This window comes from Oryctolagus cuniculus, chromosome 19, assembly GCF_051225735.1.
Source record: "Oryctolagus cuniculus isolate XC-2025 breed Fujian yellow rabbit chromosome 19, ASM5122573v1, whole genome shotgun sequence".
Taxonomy (NCBI): Eukaryota; Metazoa; Chordata; class Mammalia; order Lagomorpha; family Leporidae; genus Oryctolagus; species Oryctolagus cuniculus.
In genome coordinates, this window is record NC_142885.1 from 54,602,745 (window position 1) to 54,620,031 (window position 17,287).

General features: G+C 50.3%; 1 protein-coding gene across 12 annotated transcripts in view; it reads right to left on the minus strand.

Annotated features, from left to right (window-relative positions):
* EEF2K (eukaryotic elongation factor 2 kinase) overlaps positions 1-17,287 on the minus strand; it is a 69,486-nt gene that overhangs the window by 40,350 nt on the left and 11,849 nt on the right. For 8 of the 12 annotated variants that reach the window (XM_070064606.2, XM_070064605.2, XM_089321548.1 and 5 more), the window contains one exon: positions 9,499-9,820. In XM_070064606.2, the coding sequence (XP_069920707.2) occupies positions 9,499-9,744 (246 nt within the window). In that variant the 5' untranslated portion in view covers positions 9,745-9,820. Of the gene's footprint in view, positions 1-9,498; positions 9,821-14,423; positions 14,788-15,376; positions 15,474-17,287 lie in introns of those variants that run through there. The other 4 variants (XM_070064607.2, XM_089321547.1, XM_089321549.1 and 1 more) reach the window with 4 other exon arrangements.

Below are 17,287 nucleotides of genomic sequence, written 5' to 3' on the forward strand. Positions count from 1 at the left end.
AAGTCAGCCACAAAAGGCCATGGGGTATGATGCTGTTTCTCTGAAATATTCAGAAAAGGCAAATCTATAGAAGAAAGCAGATTAGTGAGTGTATAGGACTGTGTAGAGTGAGGATATTAAAAGGGTGAAAGTTAACTGGGTTTCTTTTGGAGATAATGAAAATGGTCTACAGTTGGATGTATAACTTGATGATGATACTAAAAGCCACTGAACAGGACCTTTTAAATGGGAAAATTGTATGGTAGATGAATTATATTTCAGTAAAGTTGATAAAATTATTTTCAATAAAATGAAAGGAGATTCTTGTTTATATATGCCCCAGCACATTTTCACAAAGGTTTTAATTTATTTATATAACTTATTTGAAAGGCAAAGAGATAGAAACAGATAGAGATCACCCATCCACTGGTTCACTACCCAAATGCCTACAACAGCTAGGGGTGGACCAGGCTGTAGCCAGGAACCCAGAATTCAACACAGGTCTCCAATGTGGGTGGCAGGAATCCAAGTACTTGAACCATACCTGCTGCCTCCTGAGGACACAACGGCAGAAAGCTAGGATTGGAAGTGGAGACAGGATTAGAATCCAGGCACTGCAATATGGGGTGGGGGTGGGGGGACCCAAGCAGTATCCTGACCCCTGCAAACACCTGCCCCTCGTGAAGGATTTGAGCATCTTAGCCCACGCACATTCCTTTAGAAAGATGGCTCTCTACAGCCCAGCTCAGCCCTCTTAGCTTCTTAGCTTAGTTTCCTGGACAGCAGGTCACTGGCTGGCTTTCTGCCCTATACCAGCAACCCTCTGATTTCTTAATCTGTCCAGCCGGCCTTTGTCTTGCTGGAGGTACAAACTTTCCTGAGCCCAGGAGGCCTAAGCCCTTCTTTCTGATTCTGCATTCCAGAACACAAAAAACATGAACTCCTCCAGGTTACTTCCTGTGGCCCCGGGGCCTGGGGAGAAACCTGAGCCTGCCAGACTGAGGCCTCTGGACTTCAGTGGGCAGGGAACACCTCTCTCCCCAGTGAGTCACCCGACGTTGGCTCCTTGGCCTCAGTTTGGGGTGACTGTCGTCTTTGATCGAGGTGTCAGTCGCCTTGGAGGGTTAACGTGTGAGTGCAATCCAAGTCGGCCAAAAAGGGCATGGCAAGCAGGTGCGCCCACACAGCTGGTGCTACCTCTCTGCAAGGCGAGCTTAAATACATAAACATCTTGTCCCAGCCAGCCGCCTCTGGGGAGCTCTCCAACAGGTGCATCCATTCCAGGCCACAGAGACTTATGCACAAGGAAGCGCTGTTTGTGGCAGGAAAAGGCTGGGAAAAAACCTCCACATACATCAGTGAGGGGCTGGCCACACATGAGGGTGCTTCCAGACAAAGAAGTATGGAAAAGAAAAGTCACCACGAAATAAGCCAGACAACCAACTACGGTCACTGAGAGTCAACTCCGGAATGGCCTGCATTCCAACAGGGCTCCACGGGCTGGCATCAAGAAGCACTGGGTAAACTTGGTGCTTCTGACACCCACATCCCATGCTCACATGCTGCTCTGCTTCTGTCCCTGCTAATGTGCCTGGGAAGCAGTGGATGACGGCCCAAGTGCCTGGGCCCCAGCCAGCCACGGGTGACACGAATGGAGTTCCTTGTTCCGGGCTTCAGCCTGGCCCAGCTCTGGCCATTTGGAGAGTGAGGCAGTGGATGGAAGGTCTCTCTCTCTCTCCCTTCTCCACCCCTGTTACTCTGCCTTCAAATACATAAATACTTTAAATATGACGTTAACGAGCAAATAAAAATCTTAAAAAAAAAAAAAAAAAAACAGTCCCACAATTTACCAGTGCACAGATCTCAGGGTTGCAGGTTCATGTTCTGGCAAGAGATCTGTCCTAGGATTGCCATGCACATGAAATGAGTTGATGTGAGGAAGGCATGGTCAGCAGGGCCCACCCGGCCCACATTACAGAAGTTCTAGTTCATGCCAGCTCCTGGGGGCCAAGCTGGGAAGAAGCCACAAGGATGCAGAACAGGTTTGTATGTGCCATTCCTGTGAAAACTTCAAGGAAGAAGGGCACATGCACACATATGCATGGAGCATTCCTGGAAGGACACCCTCCAGGGTAACAGGGCTCAGAGGTGGCAGGCTGCTTCTCACTGGATACCACTTACACAATTCAAATTCATTGCACGGGGGCTGGAATTGTAGAACAGCAGCTCAGCTGCTGCCTGCAATACTGGCAACCCATATCAGAATATCGGTTCAAGCACCAGGTGCTCCGCTTCCAATGCACCTGGGAAAGGAGTGGAAGATGGCCCAGGTGCCCACACGGGAGAGTTCTAGGCTCCTGGCTTTGGCCTAACCTAGAGCTGGTTGCTGCAGCCATTTGAGAAATGACCCAGATAGATGCAAGATCTCCCTCTCTCCCTCCTTCCTTTCCTCCCTCCCTCTCTCTTCTTCTCTCTCCTGCTCTACTTTTCAAATAAATTCATTTTGCCTTATACATATTACATTATAAAAGTAAGGTACTTTTGGCCGATGCCACAGCTCACTAGGCTAATCCTCCGCCTGCGCCACCGGCACACCGGGTTTTAGTCCCCGTCGGGGCGCCGGATTCTGTCCCGGTTGCCCCTCCTCCAGGCCAGCTCTCTGCTGTGGCCCAGGAGTGCAGTGGAGGATGGCCCAAGTGCTTGGGCCCTGCACCCCATGGGAGACCAGGAGAAGCACCTGGCTCCTGCCATTGGATCAGCACGGTGCACCGGCCACAGCGCGCCGGCCACAGCAGCCTTTGGAGGGTGAACCAACGGCAAAGGAAGACCTTTCTCTCTGTTTCTCTCTCTCACTGTCCACTCTGCCTGTCAAAAAAAAAAAAAAAAAAAAAGTAATGTACTTTTAAAGTTTGCTTAGATATAGATATATGGGAATCACAGCACAATTTATAATAAGAAAAAAAAAAAAGACAACCACAACCAGTAAGTCCCTCACAGGAGCTGGATGAATAAACCCACATACATCGTGTGCTGAAATGCCATGTAATGCACTGAAAAAAAGAAGTGCTCTATTTGTGCTGATGTGGAATGATCCAGCAGATACTCTCGGACCAGGAAAACAAACTTTTAAAAGTAAAAGTTCTCACTTCATTTAAAAAATGAAGAACATATTATATGCTCCATAGGCTTATTCTAGAAGACAGCTTTCTCCCAGGCTCTTGTCGTCTGTGTGCATGTCTCCGAGTGTTGCAGAGCTATAATCATACCCTATACTCTACTTACAAATTTAACTCTGGGGCGGAAGCACTTTCCCACGTTTTGATAAACATCCTTCGGTTCGCTGCCTGAGAATCTGTTGAAAGGGCGGCCCTGAACGATGCTGACACATCCCCAGGGGAATCTGGCAGAGGCTGGGCCTTGACGGTGACACAACTTAACCTTTCACCACACACACACACACCCGATACCTGCCTGGTGAGCCTTCCCTGGAGGAAGGCCAGGTGGCCATCTTGGTTAAACAACCCAGGTTGCCATGTCAACAGTGAATTAAAAAGACATGGCAGGTTTGTGGAGAGCCAGGGGGAATGAGATTTGGAAAGTGGGCTGTTGTCTCCCTCAAGTCGCCACGGGCCACAGCACCCCTGCACCCCTGCCTGTTCTCAATGACCTCAGATAGTGGGCATTAAGAGCCCCATCTTATCCACACGTGGGCAAACATTTCACCAAGAGTCCACCATGCATGATGATATTTTAAAAATATCCCTTTCATCACACACAGAACACATATATGTAATTTCTTTTTTTAAAGATTTACTTATTCAATCAAAAGGCAGTTATAAAGAAAGAAAGAGGGACAGAGAGAGAAACAGATCTTCCTTCTGCTGATTCACTTTCCAAATGGCTGCAGAGGCCAGGAACCTGGTTTCCCACATGGGAGCAGGAATCCAAGCACATGGGCCATCTTCTGCTGCTTTCCTAGGCACATTAGCCAGGTGCTGGATTGGAAGTGGAGCAGTCAGGACTCGAACCAGTGCCTATATGGGATGCCGCTGTCACAGGCAGCAGCTTAATCCACTCTGCTGGACCCCCATTCATGTAGTTTAAAAAGCTTAAGGGCCAGCACTGTGGCATCGCTGGTAAAGCCGTCACCTGCAATGCCAGCATCCCATACGGGTACTGGTTTGAGTCCTGGCTGCTCCACTTCCTATACAGCTCCCTGCTTATGGCCTGAGAAAGTAGCAGAAGATGGCCCAAGTGCTTGGGTCCCTGCACCTACATGGGAGACCCGGAAAAAGGTCCTGGCTTCAGTCTTGCCCAGCCCTAGCAGTTGTGGCCATTTGGGGGAATGAACCAGCAGATGGAAGATCTCTCTGTCTCTCTCTATATATATATTAACTCTGCCTTTCAGATAAACAAAATAAATCTGAAAAATAAAAAGAAAAAGCTTAAAATGTGTGTGTATATATAATATGTACATAACATATATTATACATAAAAATGAAATAATCGAAGTTCCCCTTAATGGGGGAACTTCTCCCCCCAGGAAGAATCACCATTATGTGTTGGATGCAAATTCCCTCTTCAAACATTTTTTGCTAAACGGATATTAATTTATGCGTATCTACTTTTTTTTAAAAGAGAGTCATTTGGAGGGGCAGGTGCCTGGCCTAACAGTGAGGATGCCAGTTGGGGTGCCTGCATCCCAAACTGAAGTGCCTGGATTTGAGGCTCAGCTCCACTTCCAATTCGGCCTCCTGGGAGGAAGCAGTTACAGATCAAGCAGTCAGGTCCCTGACACCCACGTATGAGACCCAGACTGAGTTCCAGGAAAAGTCATCTCCGTCTGAATGAAAAGCCGGCGTTCTGTGAGCACCAGGCCCCTCTGAGAGACATGAGAACTGTAGGAGGAACTCGAACCCTGTCCTTCCCAGGCCGCCCCCAGCGGGGCTGACACTGCCCTTCAAAGCCTGTGGATGGAAGACATCAGGACAGTCACATCCTGTCCCTGCAGGGGCCCCTAGCCCAGAGGAGACCCCAGGGCTATTTCTGGAGCCCCCAGCCCCAGTGTGACTGAAGCTACAACTATAGCCCTGAGAGGAAAAAAAAAATCACTCAACATCGCCAAGAACTGAAATTATTTTCTAAAACAAAAAACAAAAAACAACAAAAAAAGAGTTTTCCCAAGTGAGCATTTTGGGTGCAGTACTAACAGATACTGTTTTTATATACCATTTAATTTTCATTTTCTCTGTTTCTGCTTTTTAAAGATTTATTATTTGAAAGAGTTACAGAGAAGGAGAGGCAGCAGCAGAGAGAAAGAGAGAGAGAGAGAGAGAGAGATCTTCCATCTGCTGGTTCACTCCCCAAATGGCCCCAACAGCCAGAGCTGGGCCAGGCCAAAGCCAGGAGCCAGGAGCCCTCCCACAGGGTTGCAGGGGCCCAAGCATGTGGGCCATCTTCCACTGCTTTCCCAGGCGCATTAATGAGACAGTCCAGGACTAGAAGCAGGCCAGACTGACTCCATCTCGCAGCCCCTTCCCAGCATGTACACAATACAAAAGGGACGGAAGCCCATCTTGACAAATATTTGCCAACAGACAACGAGATCTGGGTTCAGCAGAAACAAGTTAGGAAAGGCTCCATCAAGACTGCCCGAGCCCTCATAGGGGCTAATGTATGACCGCTGCCTCTGCTCTTGGGAGATGACGCGCTAAAGCCGTACAGATACCCCTAGACTGCGAGACCTCAGCAGCTTGGTCTCTCTCGTCCTCCCAGCCCCTCCAATCATACTGTTCGAAGCTTCGACTTCTTACTTCCCTAAAACTTAACTTCTTTTACTTGCACCCTTGTGTCCGCTCTCACCGACACCAAGACATGAACTTGGACCCTCTCACCAGGTTTCCTGCAACATTAGCAGGAAGCTGGATCGGAAGTGGAGCAGCCAGGACTGGAACCAGTGCCCATATGGGATGCTGGCAGTGCAGATGGTGGCTTTACTCACTAGGCCACAGCACTAGCCCCATTTCTACTTTTTTTAATAAAAGGTTTATTTATTTGAATGAGAGAGACTTCCACCTGCTGGTTCAATCCCCAAATGGCCGCTAACTGCCAGGGCTGAGACACGGTGAAGCCATATGCCTTGAACTCCATCCAGGTTTTCAACGAGGATGGCAGGCACGCAAGTACTTGCACCATCATCTGCTGCCTTCCCAGGCACATCAGCAGGAAGATGAATGATGGGTTGGAAGTGTGGAGTAGCTGGGACTTGAACCAGTGCTCCATTATGGGTGTCCAGGTGGTGGCTTACTCAGCTGTGCCACAATTCTGTCCCCTCTACACTCTTTTCCCAGAGTTTTCTTTTTCATTTTTTAAAATTTTATTTGTTTTCATTTTATTTAAAAGGCAGAGAGACAGAAACAGATACAGAGAAACTTACCATCTGCTGGTTCACTCCCCAAATGCCCTTAACAACCAGGACGCAGCGGGCCAGGCCAAAGTCGGGAGCCCACAGCTCAGTCCAGGTCTCCCATGTGGGTAGAAGGCACCCGTGTACTTAGAGTCATCAACTTCTGCCTCCCAAGTGAACTGGCAGGAAACCGGATCAGAAGCAGACAAGCAGGGACTCGAACCAGGCACTCCGATACGAGTGAGGGCATTACAAGCTGCACTAAATGCCCTCCCCAATCTGATGTGGGGTGAACAGGCAGGCAGCCAGTGTTAAGTCTGCGTGAGCTGGAAGTGGCTGCAAGCCCCCCTATTTAATTCCATGCTCCCACTTGTCAATCAAAATGCCCACCTTCCCGGGATACATCTGCTTCATCCAGGACCTAAGGGGAAACCCCATGAAAATATGGATATTAAACTCCATATGGAACTTGCGGAAGTACCATAAAATTCCCAGGTGGGATCACTCCTGTACGGGTGCTGCCCCTACTTCATAAAAGAGGCCTACAAGTTTGGGGATGGCTCTTTTTTCTGGGGACCATGGCCGGAGGTGCTGCACAAGCACCCTCTCTCTCTTCCCTAACCCCCCTCCTTTTGGGCAATCCTCTGCCCACTGCTCACACCACACCCGGTGCATGTGTGTTCATTTTCTCACCTTCTGAATAAATTCTATTATTGCTTTATACATCTTATACGTGTCTGCACTTCGTGTGAGACAAGGATCTGGAAAAAAATGAACGCTCCAAGTGCCCACAACAAATCCTTGCTGTTTGGGGCTGGTGCTGTGGCGCAGTGGGTAAAGCCCCCGCTTGCAATACCAGCATCCCAAATGGGCACTAGTTTATGTTCCGGCTGCTCTACTTCTGATCCAGTTCCCTACTAATGGCCTGAGAAAAACAGCAGAAGACGGCCCAAGCACTTGGGCCCCTGCCACCCGTGTCAGAGACCCACATGAAACTCCTGGCTGTGGAATTGCCCAGTCCTGGCCGTTGTGGCCATTTTGGGAATGAACCAGTGGCTAGAAGATCTCTCTCTCTCTCTCTCTCTCTCTGTCTCTCCAACTCTTTCAAATAAATAAATAAATACACACACACAAAATCCTTGTTGTCTGTAAAGGCTACACAAGGCAATGGCATTGCATTTTCATTTTCCCTAGCAGTTATTACACCAAGCTCAATCACGTTCTCACCTCCCCGACTCGTGGTATGAACACAAACCCCTGACAGACAGGTGCCCTTTTCCAAACCCTCCCAGAAGAAGGATGTCCAACTCCAAGCAGTGGCTTCCTGGCCACACTAACAGGAGAAACTACATCTGACATCATGCCCCTGTATCCACGTACACACAGACGTAGGGGAGGGCATCAAAATCTTTCATGCAAAACTGGACAAGGCAGAAGACACTCAAGGTGGAAACTTCCCATTCTGAGGTTTTATCAGCAAATAAATTTGGAAGAAGGGAGTTCATCTGTGGAAAAGCTTTAAAAGCCATGAATTCTGAAAGCCAACAACAAACAGTTGGGGTCATATACTGGCATGTGGGAACAGAAAGGGAAGTTAACATTTAGTAAGTACTTACTGTGTACAATACACAATTCAAGGTTATTTAAAGAATCCTGATTAGGAGTGGGTGGGTAGCCTAGCAGTTAAGGCATGCATGTCTCACATCAGTGTCTGGATTCAACACCAAGCTCCAGCTCCTGATTCCAGCTTCCTGCTAATATTAGTGCTCTCAGGGAGGTTAGCAGGTGACGGCTCAAGTGGCCGGCTTCCTGCCACCCACACGGGAGACACAGTTTGAGTTTCCAGTTGCTGGCTTCAGTCCTCCGGCCGTTGCGGGCATTTGGGAGTGAAGCAGCAGATAGGAGTGTGTGCTCGCTTGCTCTGTTTCTCTCTTTCTCTCTCTCCCCCTCTGCCTGCCTGGCAAATAAATGAATAGTATTTTTTGAAAACACTGATGAACAAGAATGTGGTCTATCCTCCACGGTAGTAACCACACAGAATAGCTGGAAATGTTAGAGGAGAACCTCAAACATTTTTAAGTAACTAACAGACCATTACACTTCCGCCTTTACTTCTGTGTCTCTGCTGCACAGATGGGAACAATCACATCCGTTAACTATTCGCCTCTCTGTGTGCAATGCACAGCCTGGTTTCAGATACATGACATGCAATGAGTAAGTGCAGGTTTCAATAATTTATGAAATCAAGTACCCAGGCTGCTTCCTACAAAAGCAAGCATGTCAGTAATAGCATGTCATTAAATAATTTTTTTTTTTAATTAACAACAGGTACATCATGAGAGGACGGTCACCAACAACCAACAGAGCCACCACATTTATGCGCATCAATGGGTGGACACGAAGGTGCCCCCCCCCCCCAGGTTTCAGTGCCGTGGTTTCAGTTACCCACGGTCAACAGAAGATAGTGGCGAAGCCCACGCACACATGCAGTACAATCAGGCATTGTGAGAGTGCGAGCCCCCATTCACATAACATCTACTAGAGTAGACTGTGGTAACTGTTTTATTTTATTTTTAGCCATTGTCATTAATCCCTTACCGCTTCTATTTATAAATTAAACACTTGCTTGGATATGTATAAAATGTTCACAGAAAATGGCATGAAAATGTACGTTTGTTTAGGTGCAAAGAAATTTTGAAATTCACGCATGTGGGGAGTCTTCTAATAGTTCATGGAGAATGCCTATTATTTAAAAAAAAACTGAATTTCCAAAGCATTATGCATCAAAATAAAATTATCTGTAATTCCACCTTCCATGGACTTTTCAAAGTGTCCCCATATGCATAGGAAAGAACATTTTCTTTCTTTTTTTAAGATTTATTTATTTATTTAAAAAAAAAATAAAACCACTTTGGGCACGACTCAAAGGTTTTTCCATCCCAGTAGTAGTGGGTCCCAAGCAGCTACCTGAACCCCACTCTAAGGTAAAGAGACCTATTTCACACCAACAGCATCCTCCCAGACCCAGCACTGGCCAGGATTTAGAATCAGAGATGACCCCAACCAGGGACCTTAACTCACCATCCCGAGGGGCAGGTGAGCCGTTCACTTACCTTGAAGTGGAAGGAGCTTGCTGGGGACCCGCTGGAGCAATAGCGCTCACTTTTTGTTAGGTTGCTGTAGTAGTTATTGATCTTGGAATTGACATTCTGGTTGGATTGGGGGTCATCTGTGATGGGGCAGATGAAGTAACCTTCCTCCTCATCGCTGTCTGCATCAGAATCACCGTCGTGGCCAGTCTGGGAGGACTGGTGGCCACCAAGGCCCTCCAGGCGGAAGATAAGGTCTTCGTCGGCCATGTTCCAGGGGTGCCCGTGTTACCCAAGGGGGACGCGGCACAGCCAGAGTTCCAGGGCAAGTGCAGCAGCAGAGGCCCTGCAAGGGAAGCACAGGCCAGAGAGTGGGTGCTGGGGCGCAGGTGCACCACCGGGCACCTCACCCTGCAGGGCCCCAGCATCGGGAGAACCAGCACCCTTGGAATAAAAGCCCAAGCTGTCTTCAGGGAGGCAGCTGGTAGCCTCCAGGAATTTTGAAACGTCCAAACCCACCCAACCCAGTCATTCCACTTCTGAGAAGTCACTGCTTGGAAATACTGGAACAATGAAGGGAAAAGGAATGGCTCTGATGCAACCAGAGTGATCTTTCCAGAGCAGACATCAGACCCTGTGACTGCTCTGCTCAACACACCTAGAAATTCCCCTCCAAAGCCAAATAAAACCAAACGCCTTCCGGGGTACTGTCTGCAGCGGTCAGCTGCCCCCTGGATGCCAGCATCCTGTATCTGAGTGCTGGGTCACACGGAAGAGCCCCGCCCGCACGCCCCGTAATTCTGCCATTCAAATAAATAGAAGAAAGAAAGAAAGAAAGAAAGAAAGAAAGAAAGAAAGAAAGAAAGAGAGAGAGAGAGAGAGAGAGAGAGAGAGAGAGAGAGAGAGAGAGGCAGGGAGGGAGGGAGGGAGGGAGGGAGGGAGGGAGGGAGGGAGGGAGGGAGAGAGAGAGAGAGAGAGAGAGAGAGAGAGAGAAAGAAAGAAAGAAAGAAAGAAAGAAAGAAAGAAAGAAAGAAAGAAAGAAAGTAAGTAAGTAAGTAAGTAAGTAAGTAAGTTAGTTCCAGAAAAGGCAAATCTACAGCAACAAAAAGTACATTCGTGGTTGCCAGGACTGGAGGTTGGGAGGGAATGGGGAATGATTGCCAAGGGGCCTGGGTTTCTTACAAGTTGAAGAAAAGGTCCCAAGATTCATGTGGTGGTGGCTACAAGACTGAACTTACGAAACATCCGTGGATTGGAAACTTCAAAGGGGTGGATTGGGAGGTGTGAGAATTACACTTCAATAAGACCGAAGTATAAAAAAGATAGTCGCGGGAAGCGACAGCATTGTACAGGCAAGTTGTAGAAGCCCGGGTGTATTGCGATGATCCCACTTGCGCGAGAAGGAAAGGAAGGGGCATTGTGCGTGCACTGTGCCTTTCCTGGGGGAGCTCAGGGGCTGCTTAGTGGCCAGGGGGCTGGCAGCTGGGGGGCCTTTCCCAGTTTCATACACGTCTGTACTGCCTCGACTCTTAGAAAGCCAGACTGCTTTCAACACAAAACGATAAATTCCTCTTCTAGGTCAAGCCAGTAATTCCAATTATTCTCAGCAGCTCTGCCCGTCAGGTGAGCTGTCCTCTAGATCGGAGGTGTTGGCATTTTCTCCACGGCTAACGAAGCAGGAAATACATTTCTATCCAAACTCAGTGCAACCTGCGAACTGGGAATCAAGATTCCAGGAAGCTGTACTGCGCTGTCCTTTGTACAATGCATTCTTGCTACGCTGTCCTTTGTACAATGCATTCTTGTTATTTTTATTCTACATTTGCACTGTGTCTTTTTTTTTTCTTTTTATATTCTTTTTCCTCTTGAACTGCCCTTACATCGATTCCTCTCCGCTTCATACTTTGAAAACTAGTGTCAACTCCCAGGTTTGTCTCTTATCGTCTGGGCGATACACAGTCACAGGCCCGGAGCCAATACCACAGCCACCTGACCCTGCTCATTACCCAAATCTGCTCTGGGCTCTGGACCTCTGTGAGCCCCGGCATCCATTCTGCTCTGGTCAGCCCTTGGCCAGTGTCCCCTGCTGACCAACACAGCATGGTGCCGACAGCTGCCAGCTGCCCAGCCAGGTCAGCAGCCTCTGGGAGCCAGGGTGGTGTCAGCGGAGGGGTGGGACCCACAGCCTCAGCCTGCAGACATCCAGGCTGTGTGGCTCAGGGGTTAAGAGCTCAGATGCGGGGCCAGCACTGTGGTACAGTGGGTTATGCCGCTGCCTGCAATGTGGGGATGCCATATAGGCACTGGTTCGAGACCCCACTATTCCACTACCGATCCAGCTTCCCGTGAATGTGCCTGGGAAAACAACAGCAGATGGCCCAAGTGCTTGGGCCCACATGGGAAAGTGCCCTATGTGGGAAACCCAGATGGAGTTTCAGGCTCCTGGCTTTGGTCTGGCCCAGCACAAGCTGTTATAGCCATTTGGGGAGTGAACTGATGGATAGAAGCTCTGTGTGTGTGTGTGTGTGTAACTCTGCCTTTCAAATAAATAAATCTTATTAAAAAAAAAAAAAAAAGCTCAGACTTGGGAACCAGGTTGTCAAAGGCACGAATCCCAGTTCCGCTGCCAGTGATCTGGTCAACCTGACAAATTAATTCATCTTGTCAACGCTCCCAATTGCACTGGGGGCAGCTTAGCAGGGAAGTGGCTTGAGTTCCACACTGGTTCACAGAGGACTTGGGACCAGAACCCAGTCCTGGACTATAACTCACCAGAGACCCACTGTTCCCTTCGACAAAAGCAGCTGCAAACAAGCAGTGACCCTGCCCTGGCACAGTGGCTGGCACTGAGCGAACTGAGAGACACGACCTGATTTCTCTGGGTAGTCATGAATTTGCTCTTAACGCATCTGGGGCAGTGCCTGCTGTCCCTAGAGAGCTGTTTCCTCCTCCCTCCATAGTGACAAGTCACTGGCTATTGTCGCTCCCCGTCTTCGTGGAGGAACGACACAGGACCCTGCGCTGTTCTTTCGTCTGCTCGGCCGTCCCTGGGTTTGCTGCTGGTTCTTCCCGGGTTGGCTGCTGGTCCTTCCCGGGTTGGCTACCGTCCCTTCCACCTCCGTGGAAGGGCGGTTCCCCCTGCCACATTCCCCACTTCCGCGGGGGAGCGGCACACCGCCGGCCGGCTCTCTCGGGGGCTGCACAGGTGTTCCTTCAGATAGATGTTCCCCTTAGATGTTCCTGGTGCATGCCGTCTCTCTCCTCCTTTATAGTCCTCCTCCGCCAATCCCAACTCGGCTGCCCACACATCGAGTACGCTGCTCTCCTCCAATCAGGAGCAGCTCCTGCAGCTTGTCAAGTTGGTGAGAGGCAGCTGGGTAGAAGCTGTTGCCTCCTCTCCCAGCGCCATATTGTGGGAGAGCAGATGCATAGAATAAGTCTTAATTCCAGTAACTTAGTCCAGTCCGAGTTGCTCCCCACAGCTATGGGCTAAGTACATGTCCACTCAGGAGAAGGCCTACATTTCCCAGATCCTTTGCAGCTAGGTTTGGCCATGTGACCAAGTTCTAGCCAATGGGATACAGGCAGATGGGCTGTGTGCGGTGTCAAGAAAAGATTTCTCTTTGTTTTGCTGGAAGGCAGAGAGAAAGAGAGAGCATGCAAGAGCGAGAGCACCAGAGAGATAGGGTGAGGTCACTCACCAGCTGGTTCACTCCCCCAAAGGCCAGCAACAGCCAGGGCTGGGCCAAGGTCAAGCCAGGAGCCAGGAATTTTATTCAGATCTCCCGTATGGGTGGCAAGGACTCAAATACTTGAGTCATCACCCTGCCTCCCAGGAATTGCATGAACAGCTGGAATGGAGAGTGGAGCAAGCCTTCATGATTAAGAGATGAAGGTGTCACGGGGACAACTTGACCACTGCACCCAATGCCTTCCCTCTAAAAATGGCTTTTAAAGGAGGCCTCCTTCCTACGACTGGAATGCAGATGCAATCTGCATGGCTCTTTAAGGCCATTGCTGAGGCTGGCAGAGCCATGAGACAGAGAGAGCCTGAGTCTCTCACATCACAGGGCAGTATAACCGCAGCAGGAGACTCTCAGGCTCCCTACTTTGATACCTAAGCCTGTGTAACGTACTGTAATTTTCCTTTTTCCCTTACCACTGGCTAATTCTATCTGGTCCCGTATCCCCTTCTCTCCCCTTTCATAGTAACTTGCATCCCTTAAACAACAAACTGATGGTTATTCGGGCAGGATCAGCCTGGGAAAACCATGATCTCAATCCAGGGTCCTCACTTGACAGCTGCCCCCATGTTTGCCCCTGGTGTTACGTCGGCTTCCCCAGACAGGCAAGGGGCCCTCGGAGCTCCACGATGCCTGTTCCAACACCACCAGCATGTCCAGGCTCCTCGGAATCTCTGTCCCTCGTGGGCCTCCCTCAGTCTACAGGAGTCTGCTCCCCTGGGCAGAGCCTCAGACTGGGAGCAGGAGCCCAGCCCCAAGACTCTGGGATTCTCCAGGTCCCCGCTGCCCTCACTCGGGCATCCACATCTTCCTGCCCCAGTCGCTGACACAGCCTGGGGAAATAACTCTAGGGCGAAGGCGCTGAGTCAAGCAGGCCCGAGCTCAAGCCGCAACCCTGCCACTTCCCAGCCGCATGGCTGCACCTCTTAACCCTCAGCTTCCTCGCTATCAACTGGGGTGCAGAGGGGAACCCACTCCACGACGGTGACAGTGCTCACAGGGAGCAAGCGCGGAGGCACACTAGCTATTATTATCGTCATTTTTATGATCACAGACCAAAGGGGCTGAGCCTTGGGTCCCTGCCAGGCTGGGGACCTGGCTGTCCGCTTGGCAGCAAAGCCGAGCATCTGCAGGGTTCTCAGCGAACAGACTATTTTAGGCTCTGGCCAGGCCAAACCACAGCTCTCGCTGTGTCTTGTTACTTACAGGGCTCCTCTGGCAGACACAGGGGCAAGAAACTCCTCTAGCAACGCCTCAGGCAAGGCCTGTGGGTTCAGCCACAGCGGCCACTGGCCTCCCTCAGGGCTCTACCCCAGCAGTTGTTTCTCTGCTGTAGAAAAGGCGCTGGGCGTCCCCTCCCTACTCCTGGGAGCCAGCGTCCCAGAGCCAACATGGGGCACCCTGAGCCGGCCGGAGCGCACACATGCAGCCGGCACAGCAGAACTCACAGGTAGGTCCTCAAAGTAACCACAGCGGACCTACACTTACTGATCGACCGCCTCCTCTCTGGCACCTGCTTCTGAAGACCGACACGCCCCTCCCGATCCTCGCCCAGGTGGGTGGAGCGGATGGGCCATGTGATCCATATCTAAGCCAATCACAGCAGAGAGGCGTCCATGGCCTCCGTGATTGCGTCAAAGGCGGTCACGTGACTCCAGTCGAACCAATTTTGGCCAATCAGAGAGAAAGCTTGGGGCTTTCGCTTCAGCGGTTAGAAGACGTGGTCAATCTCCTGCTGTCAATCTTAGACGACGCAAATATGGCGAAGGTGTAGGGTGGAGAGAAAAATGAACAGTGCTGGCGTCATTTGGGACCCAGACTCCAATCGGGTCAGAAGCCAAACTACCTGCCCCATCTGGACTTCTGAATTTTAGGACACAATAAGTCCTGCCTTTTTGAGGGGCAGGGAAAATGCTCTAGCTTGTTCTACAAATGGGTTTTCTGCCACCCTGGACTGCTGTATATTATTTCTATCTCGTTTAAAAAAATACGTTCATTAAAGCACATAATTAAAAATAAAAATCTTTGGGATCCCAGCATCCCACATGAGATGGCCTGGTGAGTCCCAGACTCTGACCCCCATTCCAGCTTCCTGCTAATGCAGACCCTGGGAGGCGGCCAGGTGAAATGGCCCAAGTACTTGGGTCCCTGTCACCCACCTGGGAGAGCGAGATGGAGTTCCTGGCTTCAGCCTGGCCCAGCCATGGCTGTTGCCAGGCATTAGGGGAATGAACCAGTGGATGGAGGACCTCTCTCTCTCCCTATCGTTCAAAAAAAAAAAAAAAGGAAAAATGAATAACACTTAAAATAGCACACCTTTCTCACAAGGGCTACTTTGCATGACCACACAGGTTGGATAATGTCTAACTCTAGTCAACAACTTTTGAACTGTGCATGGATAGCCCTACTTCCGACCCCTTGAGGCAACCACTTCCAACTGTTTTCAGTGTCACCCCTAGCAGATAGCTCCACATCTCTAAATAATATGCTTTCCTGTCGCTCCCCCTCTTCGTGGAGGAGCAACACAGGACCCTGCGCTGTTCTTTCGTCTGCTCAGCCCTCCCCGGGTTTGCTGCTGGTTCTTCCCGGGTTGGCTACTATCCCTTCCACCTCCGTGGAAGGGCAGTTCCCCCTGGCCACATTCCCCACTTCCGCAGGGGAGCGGCACACCGCCGGCCGGCTTTCTCGGGGGCTGCACGGGTTCCCTTAGATGTTCCCCATAGATGTTCCTGGTGCATGCCGTCTCTCTCCTCCTTTATAGTCCTCCTCCGCCAATCCCAACTCGGCTGCCCACACGCCGAGTACGCTGCTCTCCAATCAGGAGCAAGTCCTACAGTTTATTAGTTGAACTGGAGGCAGCTGTGCGGAAGCTGTTTACTTCTCTCCCAGCGCCATATTGTGGGAGAGCAGATGCATAGAATAAGTCTTAATTCCAGTAACTCAGTCTAGTCCGGTTTGCTCCCCACACTTTCCCTACTGTTTCTTGTCTGCTTTAGTCTTGCTGATTTCCTGGTGTGATAAATGGCGCTTTCGCTTCTCTTCCCCTCACCACGACCCTTCCTCACCTCCTACACTGGTAGGTAGGTCTTTTGGGGTTCCTTTAGCTCTTGGTCCAAGAACTCTCTCTCCTCCTACCAAGTAGAAGCGGAGTTCCTCTCGCCATCAGAGAGGGGGATGGGGCAGCTTCTGTGCTGCAGATGGGTGATAAGAAAGCAGAAGAGACCTCTGCTCCCATTAGCCGCAAAAAGGCTTAACTATTCCGGAAGTAAGACAGACCACACACGCAAAACACTCACTGGGGACCATCTCATTTGCCAATGACAGGAGCTGCGGGGCCCAGGGGAAGCGACTGCCAGCCTCTGAAAGTTATCTTAGAGTAGGAAACCGGGCAAAGCAAGGCTGCCCTGGGCTGCAGCCGGCTTGTGCCAGGTGCACTGAGTCCCGGCTGCATTCCTGTTTCCTTCCAACAAGAAACAGGGGTGGGAATTTGGCCCTGCGGTTAGGACACCGCAGGGGTTGCCCTCATCTACCAGAGTGCCTGGGTTGGAGTGCCAGCTCCGCTTCCTGTTCACGTGAACCCTGGAAGGCAGCAGGTGATGGCAGGTCCCTGCCATCCACGGGGGGACCCAGATGGAGTTCCAAGCTCCTACCTTCAGTCTGGCCCAGCCCTGGATGTCGGGGAATTTAGGAAGCGAAAAAGCAAATGGAAGATTCCCCTCCCATCTCTTCCCACCCCCTCCTTTCAAATAAATAAAGCACCTGAGCCATCATCTGTTGCTTCTCAGACTCCTTAGCTGGAAGCTGGATTTAGAAGCCCCGCAGCTGGGATCAGAACCCGGTGCTGACACAAGAGATGCCGGTATCACAGCAGCGGCTTAACCTGCTGCGCCACAACGCCCCCACCCCACCTCTCCACGCCCACCTCCTGTACTTTGTTTCCTGGCGATGCACACTAGGAGTTACTAGGCATGGAGTAGAGTCTATGTCAGTGTCTTATTAATGTCTGCACTCCCAGCGTGTGGTAAGTACTCGTCAATAAACATTCAATTAACCTACTGGGAGGAAGGGCC